This window comes from Poromitra crassiceps (assembly GCF_964638095.1).
Source record: "Poromitra crassiceps genome assembly, chromosome: 18".
NCBI lineage: Eukaryota > Metazoa > Chordata > Actinopteri > Beryciformes > Melamphaidae > Poromitra > Poromitra crassiceps.
The window spans coordinates 28,268,454-28,283,453 of NC_139636.1; the positions used below are offsets into that span (position 1 = coordinate 28,268,454).

Genomic DNA, 15,000 nt, shown 5'->3' on the forward strand with positions numbered 1-15,000 from the left:
GAGAGATCGTATCTACACCACAGTACACAGTGTGGGTAAGATCTCAAACTACTTCACCAAGAGAGATCTTATCTACACCACAGTACACAGTGTGGGTAAGATCTCAAACTACTTCACCAAGAGAGATCTTATCTACACCACAGTACACAGTGTGGGTAAGATCTCAAACTACTTCACAGAGAGATCTTATCTACACCACAGTACACAGTGTGGGTAAGATCTCAAACTACTTCACCAAGAGAGATCTTATCTACACCACAGTACACAGTGTGGGTAAGATCTCAAACTACTTCACCAAGAGAGATCTTATCTACACCACAGTACACAGTGTGGGTAAGATCTCAAACTACTTCACAGAGAGATCTTATCTACACCACAGTACACAGTGTGGGTAAGATCTCAAACTACTTCACCAAGAGAGATCTTATCTACACCACAGTACACAGTGTGGGTAAGATCTCAAACTACTTCACCAAGAGAGATCTTATCTACACCACAGTACACAGTGTGGGTAAGATCTCAAACTACTTCACAGAGAGATCTTATCTACACCACAGTACACAGTGTGGGTAAGATCTCAAACTACTTCACAGAGAGATCTTATCTACACCACAGTACACAGTGTGGGTAAGATCTCGAACTACTTCACAGAGAGATCTTATCTACACCACAGTACACAGTGTGGGTAAGATCTCAAACTACTTCACTGAGATAGATCATATCCTGAGTTGATAGAGCAAGTCAGAATGCAGGCCAGTGGCTGTTTGTAAGTAAGTAAGTAAGTAACTCTTTATTTATATAGCACCTTTTAAAACACAAGGTTACAAAGTGCTTTACACATGGACAAAGTAAACAGTAAAATACAACATAATACAGTACAATGATAAAGAGCAAAAACAAAACGATCAAAGAAAATATTTATAAAAAGTAGCAGCCTCATTACCAGAAAGGTGATTTTGTATCTTTTGGAATCTCGTTCAAATGACACAGCATGTGTGGCTAATCCTTATTATTCCTTCCTTTGTTTCTCTTCTATTTTCTCTCTCTGTCTCTCTCTTCCCCCCCTCTCTCCCCCCCCCCCCCTCTCTCTCCCCCCTTCTCTCTCCCCCTCTCTCCCCCTCTCTCCCCCTCTCTCTCTCCCCCTCTCTCCCCCCCCCCCCTCTCTCTCTCTCTCCCTCTCTCTCCCTCTCTCTCCTCCTCTCAGATCCACAACAGCAGAGCGTGTGATGGGAGTGTGTATTTGTGCCCACGAGCCCTCAGCCTGTTTTTCCCTAATGAGGACGAGATCCACATCTCGGGATATCAGGTCCACCAGGGAGGCCGCAGGTGTGTGTGTGTGTGTGTGTGTGTGTGTGTGTGTGTGTGTGTGTGTGTGTGTGTGTGTGTGTGTGTGTGTGTGTGTGTGTGTGTGTGTGTGTGTGTGTGTGTGTGTGTGTGTGTGTGTGTGTGTGTGTGTGTGTGTGTGTGTGTGTGTGTGTGTGTGTGTGTGTGTGTGTGTGTGTGTGTTTGGGGAAGACAAAGAGAGAAAATGACATTGAGAAACTTTCGAGATTCAGAGAAACTTTCGAGATTCAGAGAAACTTTCAAGATTCAGAGAAACTTTCGAGATTCAGAGAAACTTTCGAGATTCAGAGAAACTTTCGAGATTCAGAAACATGTAGCAGTATAACTTAAGAAAACGTATGTAAAAAACACCTTAAAAAATCACCAGCTCGCACACCTACCCAAACATGTACAGTACACACGCATGCACGCACGCGTGGTGCGTGGTTGCTTAAACTCACTCTCCCAGTATAAAGGCCCGTTAATCAGCTCCGCCAAGGGAGCGAGCTCTCTTGGTGTAGTGGTTAGCGTGTGCGCTTTGGAAGCCGGAGGTTTCGAATCCACCCCTGGGCAAGCCCTTAACATGGGTTGCTGCAATTACCATCACCATAACACCGTTACACTTACCATGGCGTGTACTTTGACTTTGGGGTTAGTCTAAAGTCAGGGTTAGGGTTCGGGTTCGGGTTAAGGGGCGTTCACACCGAGATATTTATTTTTCGCTCTGTCGCTCAAGTCAACCCTTTGGAATCGCTCTGTCGCTCTGTTTAAATCGCTCATCAACAGGCACACGAAATGACGGACATGTGGGGGATATAACGTTACGCAATGTCATGCTGTTTGTCCACTACGAGCCACCGTCATTGTTTACAAGCTAAGCCTATCAGCGTGCTCCTAATGCGAGCTGCATACCGGTAGTACAGACTTCACTTCATGTCAGCTCTCAGCCTGTCAATGCGGTTTGTTGCCACACAATAAACCAGCGGTTTGTTCCAAGCCAGAGTGATCCTTGACTCGCTCTCACACAGCAGCCAATCAGCATTGAACAGCGAGCGACTGATGCCAGCGTATTTTCGCTCGAGTTGGAATATTTCATCTTGAGCGACGAGCGTATTTTCTCCCTGTCGCTCTGTCTCTGCCGCTCGGACGCCCAGCGATTATTCTCCCAGGCGAATATACGCTCATTCGCTCGTTTGCATTGACTTTGTATGTAAACTCGACGCCAGCGACCAACTTTAATAGGTCGGTGTGAACGCAGCTTTAGTGTATAGTTAGGGTTATCCTGAAAACAAATATATCGTCATTGACTTTGGGGTTAGTGTATAGTTAGGGTTATCCTGAAAACAAATATATCATCATTGTTAGAACTTATGGACCAGTTTTCGAAAGAAAGCCATTTGAAGGTACAAAATGTGGGACTTTTACTTTGAAAATCTCAAAGGATGCAGTAAAGAATGATTGATTTTGAGTTAGTATGCAGGCAGGGTTGTCCTGAACTCAAATATCAGTCATCATTGTCAGGATTCTTTTGGCTTTGGGCCTTTGGGGGGGTGGCTAAAAGCTCTTTGGGGGGCGGCAAAAATCCCCCTATTCAGGAAAAACCCTGCACACAGCCAGAAGCACAATAGAGCATGATCTCCAAAAACAGAGCTCTCTCTTTCTAACTCTCTCTCTCCATCTTGCGTGTGTGTGTGTGTGTGTGTGTGTGTGTGTGTGTGTGTGTGTGTGTGTGTGTGTGTGTGTGTGTGTCTGTGTGTCTGTGTGTCTGTGTGCGTGTGCCTGTGTGTAATGCCAGGCTAAGTTTGCCTCAGACTGTAGGCGGTGTGTTTATCGAGCGGCTGGCCGATTACCTGCTGGTGAAGACCGTGTTCGGCTTCTCTTTGGCCTGGGACGGCGGCTCGGGCGTCTACCTGAAAATGAGTGAGGAGCACCAGGGCGCCCCCTGTGGCCTGTGTGGGAACTTCAACCACCTGGCTAGCGATGACCTCACCACTGCACGTGGTAAGACCGGCCTGACCGGGCCCCTCCCCTTGCCCTCTTATCTCCTCTCTCAGCAACCACTCACCACAATTATGATTATTATACACTCAACAGATGGGACTATTATAGCAGCAGAGGGGCTGGCAGAGGAGAGGAGGGGTAGAGGGGGGGTAAGGGGCTGGCAGAGGAGGGGTAGAGGGGGGGTAATAGTTTCTACTGTATTTGTATGGCTGAAAGGAGCAAGAATTCGTCCTCGGATGATGCGTCATCCCAACTGCGCCCCCTACTGGTTTGAGTAGAGCTGTTCAGTGAAGTAGGAATGAGCTCAGAGAGAGAGAGAGAGAGTGGGCCTCGGTTCACACCAGGCGCTATTCAGAAGCAGCGCATAACAGAAGCTGAGTGCCACGCTAAACCAGTCACACCAGAAGCACTCTCTTTTCCCCAGCACCTCGCTTGGCGCTGCCCTCCCCCTGCTCACAACTTGCATTGACTTCATGCCTGGTAGCTCGGGTGCAGTGCGCTTGCAGCGTGGCTTCAGCGTGGCGTGGCTGGTGTGAACAGTCTCGCCTGTTAACAAGGACGCCGAAATGAAACTGCCATAGCGCTGCGTAGCTTCAGCGTGGCTCTATGATGTGAGCCCGGGCTAAGTGAACAAGTGCAACGGTTCTGGCCCTGGAGCTGCAACTAGTTTACATGCTGCGTCGACAAACACACAGTTACAGTCAGACTTCCTCTTAATTGACTTAATGGACTTTTGATCAGACTTGTTGTTCATGTTCAAGCTCAGGTTTGTCATCAATATATAGAGACATCGGGCATCCTGGTAGTGTAGTGTTAAAATCCCTGCCTACCAACACGGGGGTTGAACGTTCGCATCCTTGGTCGCGTATCCAAATACAGGCACAATTGGCTGGTGTCTGCGGGGGGGAAGCCGGATTGAGGGTATTGTCCTGGTCGCTGCACTAGCGCCTCCTCTGGTCGGTCGGGGTGCCTGTTCAGAGGGAAGGGAACTGGTTGGAATAGTGTAATCCTCCCACGTGCTACGTCCTACCGGTGAGGCTCCCACTGTCAGGTGAAAAGAAGCGGGCGGCTACAGCTCATGTGTCGGAGGAAGCATGGTGCTAGTCTCGGCTCTCCCCAGATCAGCAGAGGGTGGAGCAGTGACCGGGGCAGCAGGGGGAATAATTGGCAAAGTACAATTGGTGATAAAATCAGAAAATAATAATAATACAAATATATAGAGAGAGACATCAAGAAATTCATCTACCTGTTTGGATGCGTATGGTCTGTGTGTGTGTGTGTGTGTGTGTGTGTGTGTGTGTGTGTGTGTGTGTGTGTGTGTGTGTGTGTGTGTGTGTGTGTGTGTGTGTGTGTGTTTTAGGCATTCGGACAGAGGAGCCTTCAGTGTTTGGTAACAGCTGGGCGGTGGACCTGCCTCATGAAAGGGCCTGTCGCTCAGTAGACCTGGACTTCAACGGGCCCTGCCAGTCTGAATCCGACATGGATGTGAGAACCTCAGAACACAGCGACATAGTTTTTACTGAGCACTACACACACAGAGTGCTTGGCATAAATAAAAAGAACAGGCTACATTCAGACATCCTGTGTTGTCTTATTTTTAGATTATTGGAGAAACAAATCTAAACATATATTTAGTATTTTGTCAGCCTCTCATAATCTTAGCCATGTTGACTGTTGCTGACGTGCTATCTAACAGACTATACATGAACTAATAAAGATTGGAAACATTTATCATGCTACTGTAACAGACATAAAGAGAGACTGATAACATCACAGTGTATTATTTGTTGCGTATTCTTACCCATTTTAATTTGAATGTGTCCAGGATGCCATAGAGAAGTGCAGTGCGCTCCTCTTCTTCCCATTTGTGTCCTGCCATGAAAATATTGACCCAAACCCCTTTGTGGCCAGCTGTGTCTCCGACCTGTGTGGGTAAGTCAAAGCATCTACATCTACATCTACATCTACATCTGCATCTACATCTACAAAGCATATACAGCATTGTTCCACTGTATCTGTCTTGTTTTGCACTTGTCCCTCTTATGTGAAAAAAGATTAATGCACTTTAAAGGAACACTCCGCCCATTTTCAACCAGCTTTGTATCATTAGAACATCAGTAGTATATCAGAAAACTGTAAACTGTTTTGAAGTCTGTCATTTAATTTGACAGTTATTGAGTGTTAAAGTGTGGACCAGTGACATCACTGGTCCACACTAACTCAAATTAATAACTCATTAACTCAAATCAACTCTCAATAACTGTCAAACTATTCATTATTCATCTAGTTTGACAGTTATTGAGATTTGATTTGAGTTAATGAGTTATTAATTTGAGTTAGTGTGGACCAGTGATGTCACTGGTCCACACTTTAACACTCAATAACTGTCAAATTAAATGACAGACTTCAAAACAGTTTACAGTTTTCTGATACACTACTGATGTTCTAATGATACAAAGCTGGTTGAAAATGGGCAGAGTGTTCCTTTAATGCCAAAACAAGTTCCTATATGTTACATAACATAATGGCGAATAAATTATATCTGATTCTGATTCTGATCTGTAATGAGGGTTAGATGTATTTCACTTGGTCTCCTCAGGTAGAGGTTATCTTTGATTGGAATATTTCCGCAACAAAGTTCCCAAACAACGATTGCACACTTTTTTGTTTGTTTCAGATCCGATGATGAGGAAACGTTTTGTCGAGCGTTGGTTGAGTACACCCGAGCCTGCTCACATGTGGGATACCCAGTGAGAGAGTGGAGGGACAGCTTCCCTTCCTGTAGTAAGTTACCAATACAAATCTCAACATTAGCCTGTCACTTTTGGACCACAGCTACAGTATACAGTATATATACATATATATATAGTTACTAATGTACATTTTAAGCTACTACGGGAATACCAGTACCTGTGTGACTGACCATTGAGTCAGACCTCACTCACAGAGTTGGCATGCAGCCTCTCCTCCCTCTCCCCGCAGAGGGTTTTCATAGTCCACTTCACTGGCTGATTACAACTTTGAGCTGTGTGTTTGTCCAGGCAAATTTAGAGCTGGACATGGTTTATTCCATGCCAATCTGCCCTTAGCGTTAAACTCACCTGTTTGTGTCTGTATGTAGATGATGGCTGTGAGGAGAGTTTTGTCCATAGAGACTGTATCAGTTGCTGTCCCCCCACCTGCACATTTGAGAAAGAGTGTCTGGGGACCAACCTGCATTGTCTGGATGGCTGCTACTGTCCCGATGGTATTTAAACAAAAAGCACACACTCTTCATCATTTCTTGTTAATTGTGTTTAGTTAGTTGAGCTCCAAATACCCTTTCCCTTTCCAATCCTCCTCCCCAAAGGCCTTATCCTCCAGAATGGAACGTGTATTGCTGTTTCTCAGTGTCCATGTGTGTACCACGGCCAATCCTATGTGCAGGGACACGTGCTCGAGCAGGGCTGCAGTGTTTGGTGAGTGTCTACTAGAAATAAAACATATTTATCGCATTAAGTGCCCAACTAAAGGTGGAAGTGGATAAAAAACTCTTTTGTACATATATTTATGCAATATATTTTTCTGAACTAGAAAACAAGGACAGGCTTTTTGTCCAAGCCTTTTACGTGCAGTGTGCAGAATTATTTCCCAATTTTTCTAGTGAGCACGTAGCACAGTGAGTATCTACTGTGTTTTCTCTTTACATTGTGTGCACGTAACACAGTCACTACCTACCTACGCTGTTAATCTACTGTATTTTCTCTTTACAGTGTGTGCATGGGAGGAGTGTGGAACTGCACTGAGAATGACTGCACAGGTGAGTTTATCCTTCCCTGTTCAGATCAGTTACACCCCATTTACACATGGTTTTTAAATGCGACCTGTATCCGGATAAGTGATCTGGATAATGGTCACATTTAAAAACAAGGAAAACACATTCCTTTACAAACATTTACAAAGTAAATGGGGTGTAAGAGATCTGAACACAATGTGAGACCAGGCTACCTCCAGATGTGGTCAGGAAGATCTGATCACACCCTGATCACGATGCATTTACACCTGGCATTAACATGCATTTTTCCTGATCCAGATAACATCCAGATAACTTCCGGATACAGGTCACATTTAAAAACCAGGTGTAAATGGAGTGTTAGTTCACCTCCTCTCTCTCTCTCTCTCTCTCTCTCTCTCTCTCTCTCTCTCTCTCTCTCTCTCCCTCTCTCTCTCTCTCTCTCTCTCTCTCCCTCTCTCTCTCCCTCTCTCTCTCTCTCTCTCTCCAGTGGAGTGTTCAGTGGTAGGGGATGTGTTTGTGACGACGTTTGACGGCAGGATGTTCCTCCAGCCGGGGGCGTGTCAGTACGTCCTGGCCAAGAGCCGCAGCAGCAGCAGATTCACCGTCACACTGCAATACACCACCTGTGCAGAGGTTGCATGCACTCTTGTGTACACCTACACACACACACACACACACAACACATTGCAGTGCCCTACCTGTCCTGCTCACACACACACACACACACACACACACACACACACACACACACACACACACACACACACACACACACACACACACTGCGGTATTCTGCCTAGAGGTAACCTTCCCTCCTGTCTGGCCTGTGCGTCTGCAGCAGCAGGTGTGCATCCAGTCAGTGACGGTGGTGTTGGACGAGGACGTGAGTCGTCAGGTGACATTGACCAGAGAGGGGGAGGTGCTTATCGGAGTCAATCCAGCGCCCATCCTGCCCTATGTCGACGGTAGGGATCAAAGCCTCATATATCACCATAAGTTTATATTTTACGCAGACTGCAACTTAATCACATTAAAAGAATAACCCTTTGTACCCAGCAAAATTACGCTTAGGACTGGTTATTTCATATTGCATATTGCATATTTTTTCTTGTGGAAATAGATATTGTGGACGTGCGGAGGCTGACCAATGTATTCACGCAGCTGAAGGCAGGGGGGCTCGGTCTGCGGCTGCATTATGATGGCCGAGGGGGGCGGGTCTATCTGCAGCTGGACAGCCAATGGCACGGACTGACGCTTGGCCTGTGTGGAACCTTCAACGGAAATCTACGCGATGACTTCCTGTAAGCAATTTCTCCTTCGTTAAAGGATGCTTTACCGATGATCAACCCACTTTGTATCATTAACTCATTCCTCGCCAGAGTTTCAAAGGAAAAGTCGCCAGCCAGCGCCAGGGTCTCTGAGCATTTTCAGTGATTTTCCGCGACCCACAGAATATTTTCTTCTCTGACTATGTAAAAACCAAATATCCCAAAAAGGCAGAACAAAGCCTCTACTTTCATGGAAAAAAAAGTTTGTTTCTGCCGTTCTTTTAGTTATCGACACTTGACTGTAGGTCCTTTTCACTGAAAACGCGTGTCTCTCACCAGGAATCGGAGAAAATGCCTTTTTGTGCAGCGAAGCGAGTGAGAACTTCACCCCGCATGGAGAGCGCACTGGGGCGGGTCACGCTCTCATGTTCTCCGTGGGGCTGGTGCTTCCTGGTACTCGATGTGTGGAGGTCTGGGGGCATATTTGACGGCTGAAATGTACACTATGTGAGGGTTCACAAAGCGGATGATTGATCTAACTGACAGGAGCAGTGATTGGTGTGAAATAAATCCTTCCGCGTTGAGTGACTGTCACGAGCCCGTGTGACAACGCGTCCAGCCCGGGGGAAACAACTCCTTGTACCGCGCTTTGAGGCACCAGGCTGGATGTGTTTTATGAGCTTCCTCCATGAAGGGAGATCGATGCTGAGAACGCTGGCTGGTTTTGTGGGGGGAAAAACTCCTGGCTTGGATACGAGTACGATAAGCACTTCATAAGGTGGCCAAGAGCGCCATCTATCACACGACGGTGAAAACACCTATTGACATCCCCTGACGTCAATTTAAAACGTTTTAAAACGTTCCATGGCGGAAAATGAGTTAATAATCTCGGTAATATAAGCACATGGGCAGGCGGTGTTTACCTTCTCTCTCTGTTTTGTGACGCATTTTATGTCACAACAGAGCTGCGGAAGTTCTGCTCGAGACGCGGAATGTGCTCCGAGGGCGGCTGTTATTGTGTATTTTTTTAAGTATGTGCACATCCACAGAGAATGCATTGAGAGCCTTAACGAGTCTTAATGACTTGCAGCTGCAGCAGAGTTTCTGCAGGAGGATTTTTCTCCATGAGGTAAACGGAGAGAGAAGGTAAACACTGCCCGTGTGCTTATATTACCAAGATGATAAGTGGGTTGATTATGGGTAAAGCCATCCGTTAAAGGTTAGTGCTGACAGTTGCGTTGTGTGGGATGATGTTGTTTTGTCTGTGTAGGTCTCCAGCGGGTATGATAGAGGGCACGCCTCAGCTCCACGCTAACGCTTGGAAGGTGTCGTCCGCTTGTTTAGCTCCAGTCAACCTGCCCATCATAGATCCATGTGAGATGAACCAGCACCATGGTAAGTTTTGCTTTTTTATTAATGGCCGTATTTGTTATTTCTCCACCTCCTTCTTTAGATATCGGGAAGAGGTGGAGAGGATATAGCTGCAGACCATCTCAACTTATTCAGCCCTGAACTGCAAAGATCTGTATCGATCCAAATGTGTTCAACCCTTCTCTCTCTGTGTGTGTGTGTGTGTGTGTGTGTGTGTGTGTGTGTGTGTGTGTCAGTGTTCTATGCGTCTCTGTGTGAGGTGCTTGTGGGGAGTGTGTTTGCTCCGTGCCATGGCTACGTCAGCCCCACCGTCTACCAGCAGCAGTGCCGCTACCAGGCGTGCCGCTGCGGGAACAGCTGTCTGTGCACGGCACTGGCTCACTACACTTACCTCTGCTCCAAACACGGCGTCGACATTAACTTCCGATCGCACGTCTCCGAGTGTGGTGAGTCTCATACTTGCAGTTATTCACAGCGTTGTGTCCTACATGCTTACTAACAAAACGGCTCAAAATGGATGCCCCAAAATTAGATGCCACAGATTAGAACTGTGACATCAAGTAAAAGCGCAAGGATACAAGCGTACATGTGTAATTAGTTGCTGTTGGTGAAGACCATGTAACCCCCAATTTTAGTTATTTTAATGTTACTTCAGTCCTCTATGATTTGAGAAAAAAAGCGAGATAAAATAATTATTTTGTGTATATATATATATTATTTACAGTATGGTAGTTAGCCTATTTATTTCTCTATTTATTTCTTATTTATTTTATTTCTTTGGTTTCCAGTTCAGTTATATTTAAAGTTAAAAGAAATCCAGTATTAAAAATACATTTCTTTCAAGTTCAATAAATGCATGATGTTGCCAAAGTCAATGAGTAATCTCGTTAAATAATCGTGATCTCAATATCAGTCAAAAATAATCGCGATTATGATTTTTGCTATAATCAAGCTGCCCTAGTGTGTGTGTGTGGTGGTGGGTAAATTAATGGCACTGGGGTATTATAAAGTGTGTATTACTTTTGTGTGTGTGTGTGTGTGTGTGTGTGTGTGTGTGTGTGTGTGTGTGTGTGTGTGTGTGTGTGTGTCTGTGTGTGTGTGTGTGTGTGTCTGTGTGTGTGCACAGGGGTGGTGTGTCTCGGAGGCATGCTGTACCACTCCTGTGTGTCTTCGTGCGGGCGGTCCTGTCGCGCTCTGTCCAGCGTGCAGACGTGTAACCAGGACGACTGTGCCGAGGGGTGTGGCTGCACAGAGGGAAGTTACTATGACGAAGTGCGCCAGCGCTGCGTGCAGCTGTAAGAATTCACCACCTCGTACATCATCGTAATCACAGTCGTAAATCACCATCTGGTGGTAGCATCATTAGTAGGCCTAAATCTCATTAATTAAAAAATAATGCTAATTACCCTCAGGACTCAGTGTCACTGTTACACCATGGGTGGTGTGTCACAGCCTGGGGAGGTGACCTTCAGCGCCTCTGGCCCCTGGTGAGTCGCAGTTGGCCTTGACCTGGTCCGACACTGGTGAAATGTCACTCCGCTCGCTCGCACTGTCACATCCTCACACACAGCATCAGTGTGATACTTCAACACTGTCACATCCTCACGCACAGTATCAGTGTGATACTTCAACACTGTCACATCCTCACACACAGCATCAGTGTGATACTTCAACACTGTCACATCCTCACACACAGTATCAGTGTGATACTTCAACACTGTCACATCCTCACACACAGCATCAGTGTGATACTTCACACTGTCACATCCTCACACACAGTATCAGTGTGATATTTCACACTGTTACATCCTCACACACAGTATCAGTGTGATACTTCACACTGTCACATCCTCACACACAGCATCAGTGTGATACTTCACACTGTCACATCCTCACACACAGTATCAGTGTGATACTTCAACACTGTCACATCCTCACACACAGTATCAGTGTGATACTTCAACACTGTCACATCCTCACACACAGTATCAGTGTGATACTTCAACACTGTCACATCCTCACACACAGTATCAGTGTGATACTTCACACTGTCACATCCTCACACACAGTATCAGTGTGATACTTCACACTGTCACATCCTCACACACAGTATCAGTGTGATACTTCACACTGTTACATCCTCACACACAGTATCAGTGTGATACTTTGCTACAGTAGATCACAGTCAACGCTTGAGTGATCCTCAAATGAGACATAGAGCACTTAAACTAACCTTGTGTTTGATAGCGTTCGTCTCTTTTCCCACACACTCACCCCATTTTCTCTCCCTTCCTGTCTCCTCCATCAGCCTGTGCAGAAACGGAGTGATGGAGTGTGTGCCAGATGAAAGAGGTAAACCCCCCATCACCCTTCCTTCAGTTCCTGCTCTCCTTCTCGCAGTCGTTCCAACAACAAAGTGCCGTTTCAGACTGTGTCCCCCGCCCCCTTGCTGAAATCAAGAGCCTTATGTCTGAAGTCGGAACTTGTTTCCCATGACTGGCTGTTGTGGCTGATGTTGGGACTGGGGGGACTGATTTTCCTTGATTGTGTGTGTGTGTGTGTGCGTGTGTGTACGTGTACGTGTGTGTACGTGTACGTGTACGTGTACGTGTATGTGTACGTGTGTGTGTGTTGCAGAGCCTGACACGGCAGAACACACGGGGGAGTGTCCTGAGGGGAAGGTCTTCCACAGCTGCAGCGATCAGAGAGGAGGCGTGTCCTGTGAGCCGACCTGCCGTAACCTGATGATGAACCTCACCTGCCCTCCCAACACGCCCTGCATCCCCGGCTGTGTCTGCCCTCCCGGGTAAATACCAGGACTCGCTGCCTTCTAAAATGACCATTGTGTTTGTGTCTTTATTTATTATGTTTTTTCCTGATTTCCCCCCATTTTTTCCCCAATTGTACTTGGCCAATTTCCCCCCGCTGCCCCGGTCGCTGCTCCACCCCCTCTGCCGATCTGGGGAGAGCCGTAGACTAGCATCATGCTTCCTCTGATACATGTGCAGTTGCCAGCCGCTTCTTTTCACCTGACAGTGGGGAGCTTCACTTAGCACATGAGAGGATCACGCTATTCCACCAGGTCCCTTCGGTGCCGCGTCTGTGTGCCGACAGACCGCAGTGCCGACAGTCCGCAATGCCGATAGCCCACAAGCAGAACCAGCTGAGCGAGGCGGTGTGCAGCGTGTCGGGGGACCGGCTGGAGCTAACCTCTCCCAGCCCCCACGTCTAAACCTAACCTCTCCCAGCCCCCACATCTAAACCTAACCTCCCCCAGACCCTAACCCTAAACCTAACCTCTCCCAGCCCCCACGTCTAAACCTAACCTCCCCCAAACCCTAGCCCTAACCTCTCCCAGCCCCCACGTCTAAACCTAACCTCCCCCAGACCCTAACCCTAAACCTAACCTCTCCCAGCCCCCACGTCTAAACCTAACCTCCCCCAGACCCTAACCCTAAACCTAACCTCTCCCACCCCCCACGCCTAAACCTAACCTCTCCCACCCCCCACGCCTAAACCTAACGTTGGCATTGCGGGCTGTCGGCACTGCGGGTGGTCGGCATAGCGGGTGGACACCCTCCCTTCTGCCCCAAACAGGCGCCCCCCCCCCCCGACCGACCAGAAGAGGCGCTAGTGCAGCGACCAGGACACATACCCCTAATCCGGCTTCCCTACCCGCCCAGACACAGCCAATCGTGCCTGTATGGACGCCCCGACCAAGCCGGAGGTAACATGGTGGCGCGAACTTGCGACCCTCGTGTTGGTAGGCAGGGAATCTACCGCTACACTACCCGGACGCCCTTGATCCTTTATTTATCCACTACTTATTCACATCCCCACCGATGTTTCCCCAGCGAGTTCAGGATTCAAACTTGTGGACACAAACATCCATTCTCTAATTCTTAGGGAAATGCTATACAGTGTTGGGGAACCTATTGTGCCAGTTTGGTTCTGAATGTGTTTTGTCTATGAAGGTTGGTGCTGCACCGTGGGGAGTGTTACTATCCGGAGAACTGTCCCTGTGCCTGGCTGGGTCTCGAGTACCTGCCTGGAGAAACTGTGGACACCCCATGTTATAAATGGTATAACCCTTGTACTGTATTCCCCAACTCTCATAAAGGATAGATTATGTGTTAACTGTTATGTATGGCTTGATTCTGGACTCTTTCTCTCTGCCTTCCTCGTGGGCGTCCATCTCTCCGTCCCATCAGTGTGTGTCACCGTGGCTATTTCAACTGCAGCTACTTACCGTGTCCAGCTGTGTGCACTGTGTACAGCGACAGACACTACCACACCTTTGACGGCCTGGAGTATGACTACTACTCTGACTGCCAGGTCTACCTGCTCAAAGTGAGTGAAGGGTGTGCGTGTGTGTACGTGTACGTGTGGGTGTGGGCGTGCGCGCGCACGTGCCTCTGTCTATGTCCTGGTGCGCATGTGTATAACACACGTTTGAGTTTTCTATGTGAAGATGCCTTTTTCAGAGTGCATGTGCGAGAATGTGTTAGAGGAGTGAGTGTGTGTGAGTGTGTGTGTGTGTCTGTGTGCGTGTGTGTGTGTGTGTGTGTGTGTGTGTGTGTGTGTGTGCACGCGCGTGCGTGTTGTGTGTGTGTGTATGTGCGTGCGTGCGTGTGTGTGTGTGTGTGTCTGTGTGTGTGCGTGCGTGCGTGTGTGTGTGTGCACGCGCGTGTGCGTGTTGTGTGTGTGTGTGTGCGGCGCGCGAGAGCCGGTATGTGTTTAAGGGCAAAGCAGGAGCATCCTGGACATTTCCTGGCCAAGACTGATTGGGATCTGGGAAAGCAGATCCAAGAAGCTCGCTTTCTAATCTTGGAAGAGAGAGTGGTTTTTAATTAGAGCAGATTGAAGTGCGTGTGTGTGTGCGTGTGTACATGCGTGTGTGTGTGTGTGTGTGCGTGCGTGCATGTGTGTGTGTGTGTGTGTGAGTGCCACGGTAATGCTAGCAGACGACGTGCAAAGCTGTAGCGGCACAAAGGCACCAGTGTTCGCGACAAACCCCAGAGCTCCTGCGCTCCCAGGGATATAGAATTAGAATTAGCAGAACAGACATTCCAATTCAGAGCGAACAGACCGCCAGCCATGGCGCAGACCTCAAAAGAATGAGGAAGCAGGTCATGGCTGTATCTTAATATCCTTAAGACTGGCTTCCTCCTCTCGTCACCTCTCATTCATCCACGTTGACACTGTTTCATTGAACAGGGAGAGTCAGGTTCTAAGTTCGATCAAGGTGGCGATCACCTGTTC

General features: G+C 47.6%; 1 protein-coding gene across 1 annotated transcript in view; it reads left to right on the top strand.

Annotated features, from left to right (window-relative positions):
• Positions 1-15,000, top strand: part of otogl (otogelin-like) — a gene marked incomplete at both ends in the record, with an annotated part of 59,268 nt that overhangs the window by 7,774 nt on the left and 36,494 nt on the right. Inside the window, 19 exons of the mRNA XM_083654808.1 lie at positions 1,205-1,326; positions 3,119-3,324; positions 4,685-4,809; positions 5,150-5,256; positions 6,002-6,108; positions 6,446-6,571; positions 6,674-6,782; positions 7,077-7,123; positions 7,587-7,732; positions 7,938-8,064; positions 8,220-8,400; positions 9,638-9,762; positions 9,975-10,184; positions 10,865-11,033; positions 11,151-11,225; positions 12,047-12,090; positions 12,376-12,544; positions 13,713-13,820; positions 13,950-14,088. Coding sequence (XP_083510934.1) covers positions 1,205-1,326; positions 3,119-3,324; positions 4,685-4,809; positions 5,150-5,256; positions 6,002-6,108; positions 6,446-6,571; positions 6,674-6,782; positions 7,077-7,123; positions 7,587-7,732; positions 7,938-8,064; positions 8,220-8,400; positions 9,638-9,762; positions 9,975-10,184; positions 10,865-11,033; positions 11,151-11,225; positions 12,047-12,090; positions 12,376-12,544; positions 13,713-13,820; positions 13,950-14,088 — 2,442 coding nt within the window. The remainder of the gene's footprint in view (positions 1-1,204; positions 1,327-3,118; positions 3,325-4,684; positions 4,810-5,149; positions 5,257-6,001; positions 6,109-6,445; positions 6,572-6,673; positions 6,783-7,076; positions 7,124-7,586; positions 7,733-7,937; positions 8,065-8,219; positions 8,401-9,637; positions 9,763-9,974; positions 10,185-10,864; positions 11,034-11,150; positions 11,226-12,046; positions 12,091-12,375; positions 12,545-13,712; positions 13,821-13,949; positions 14,089-15,000) is intronic.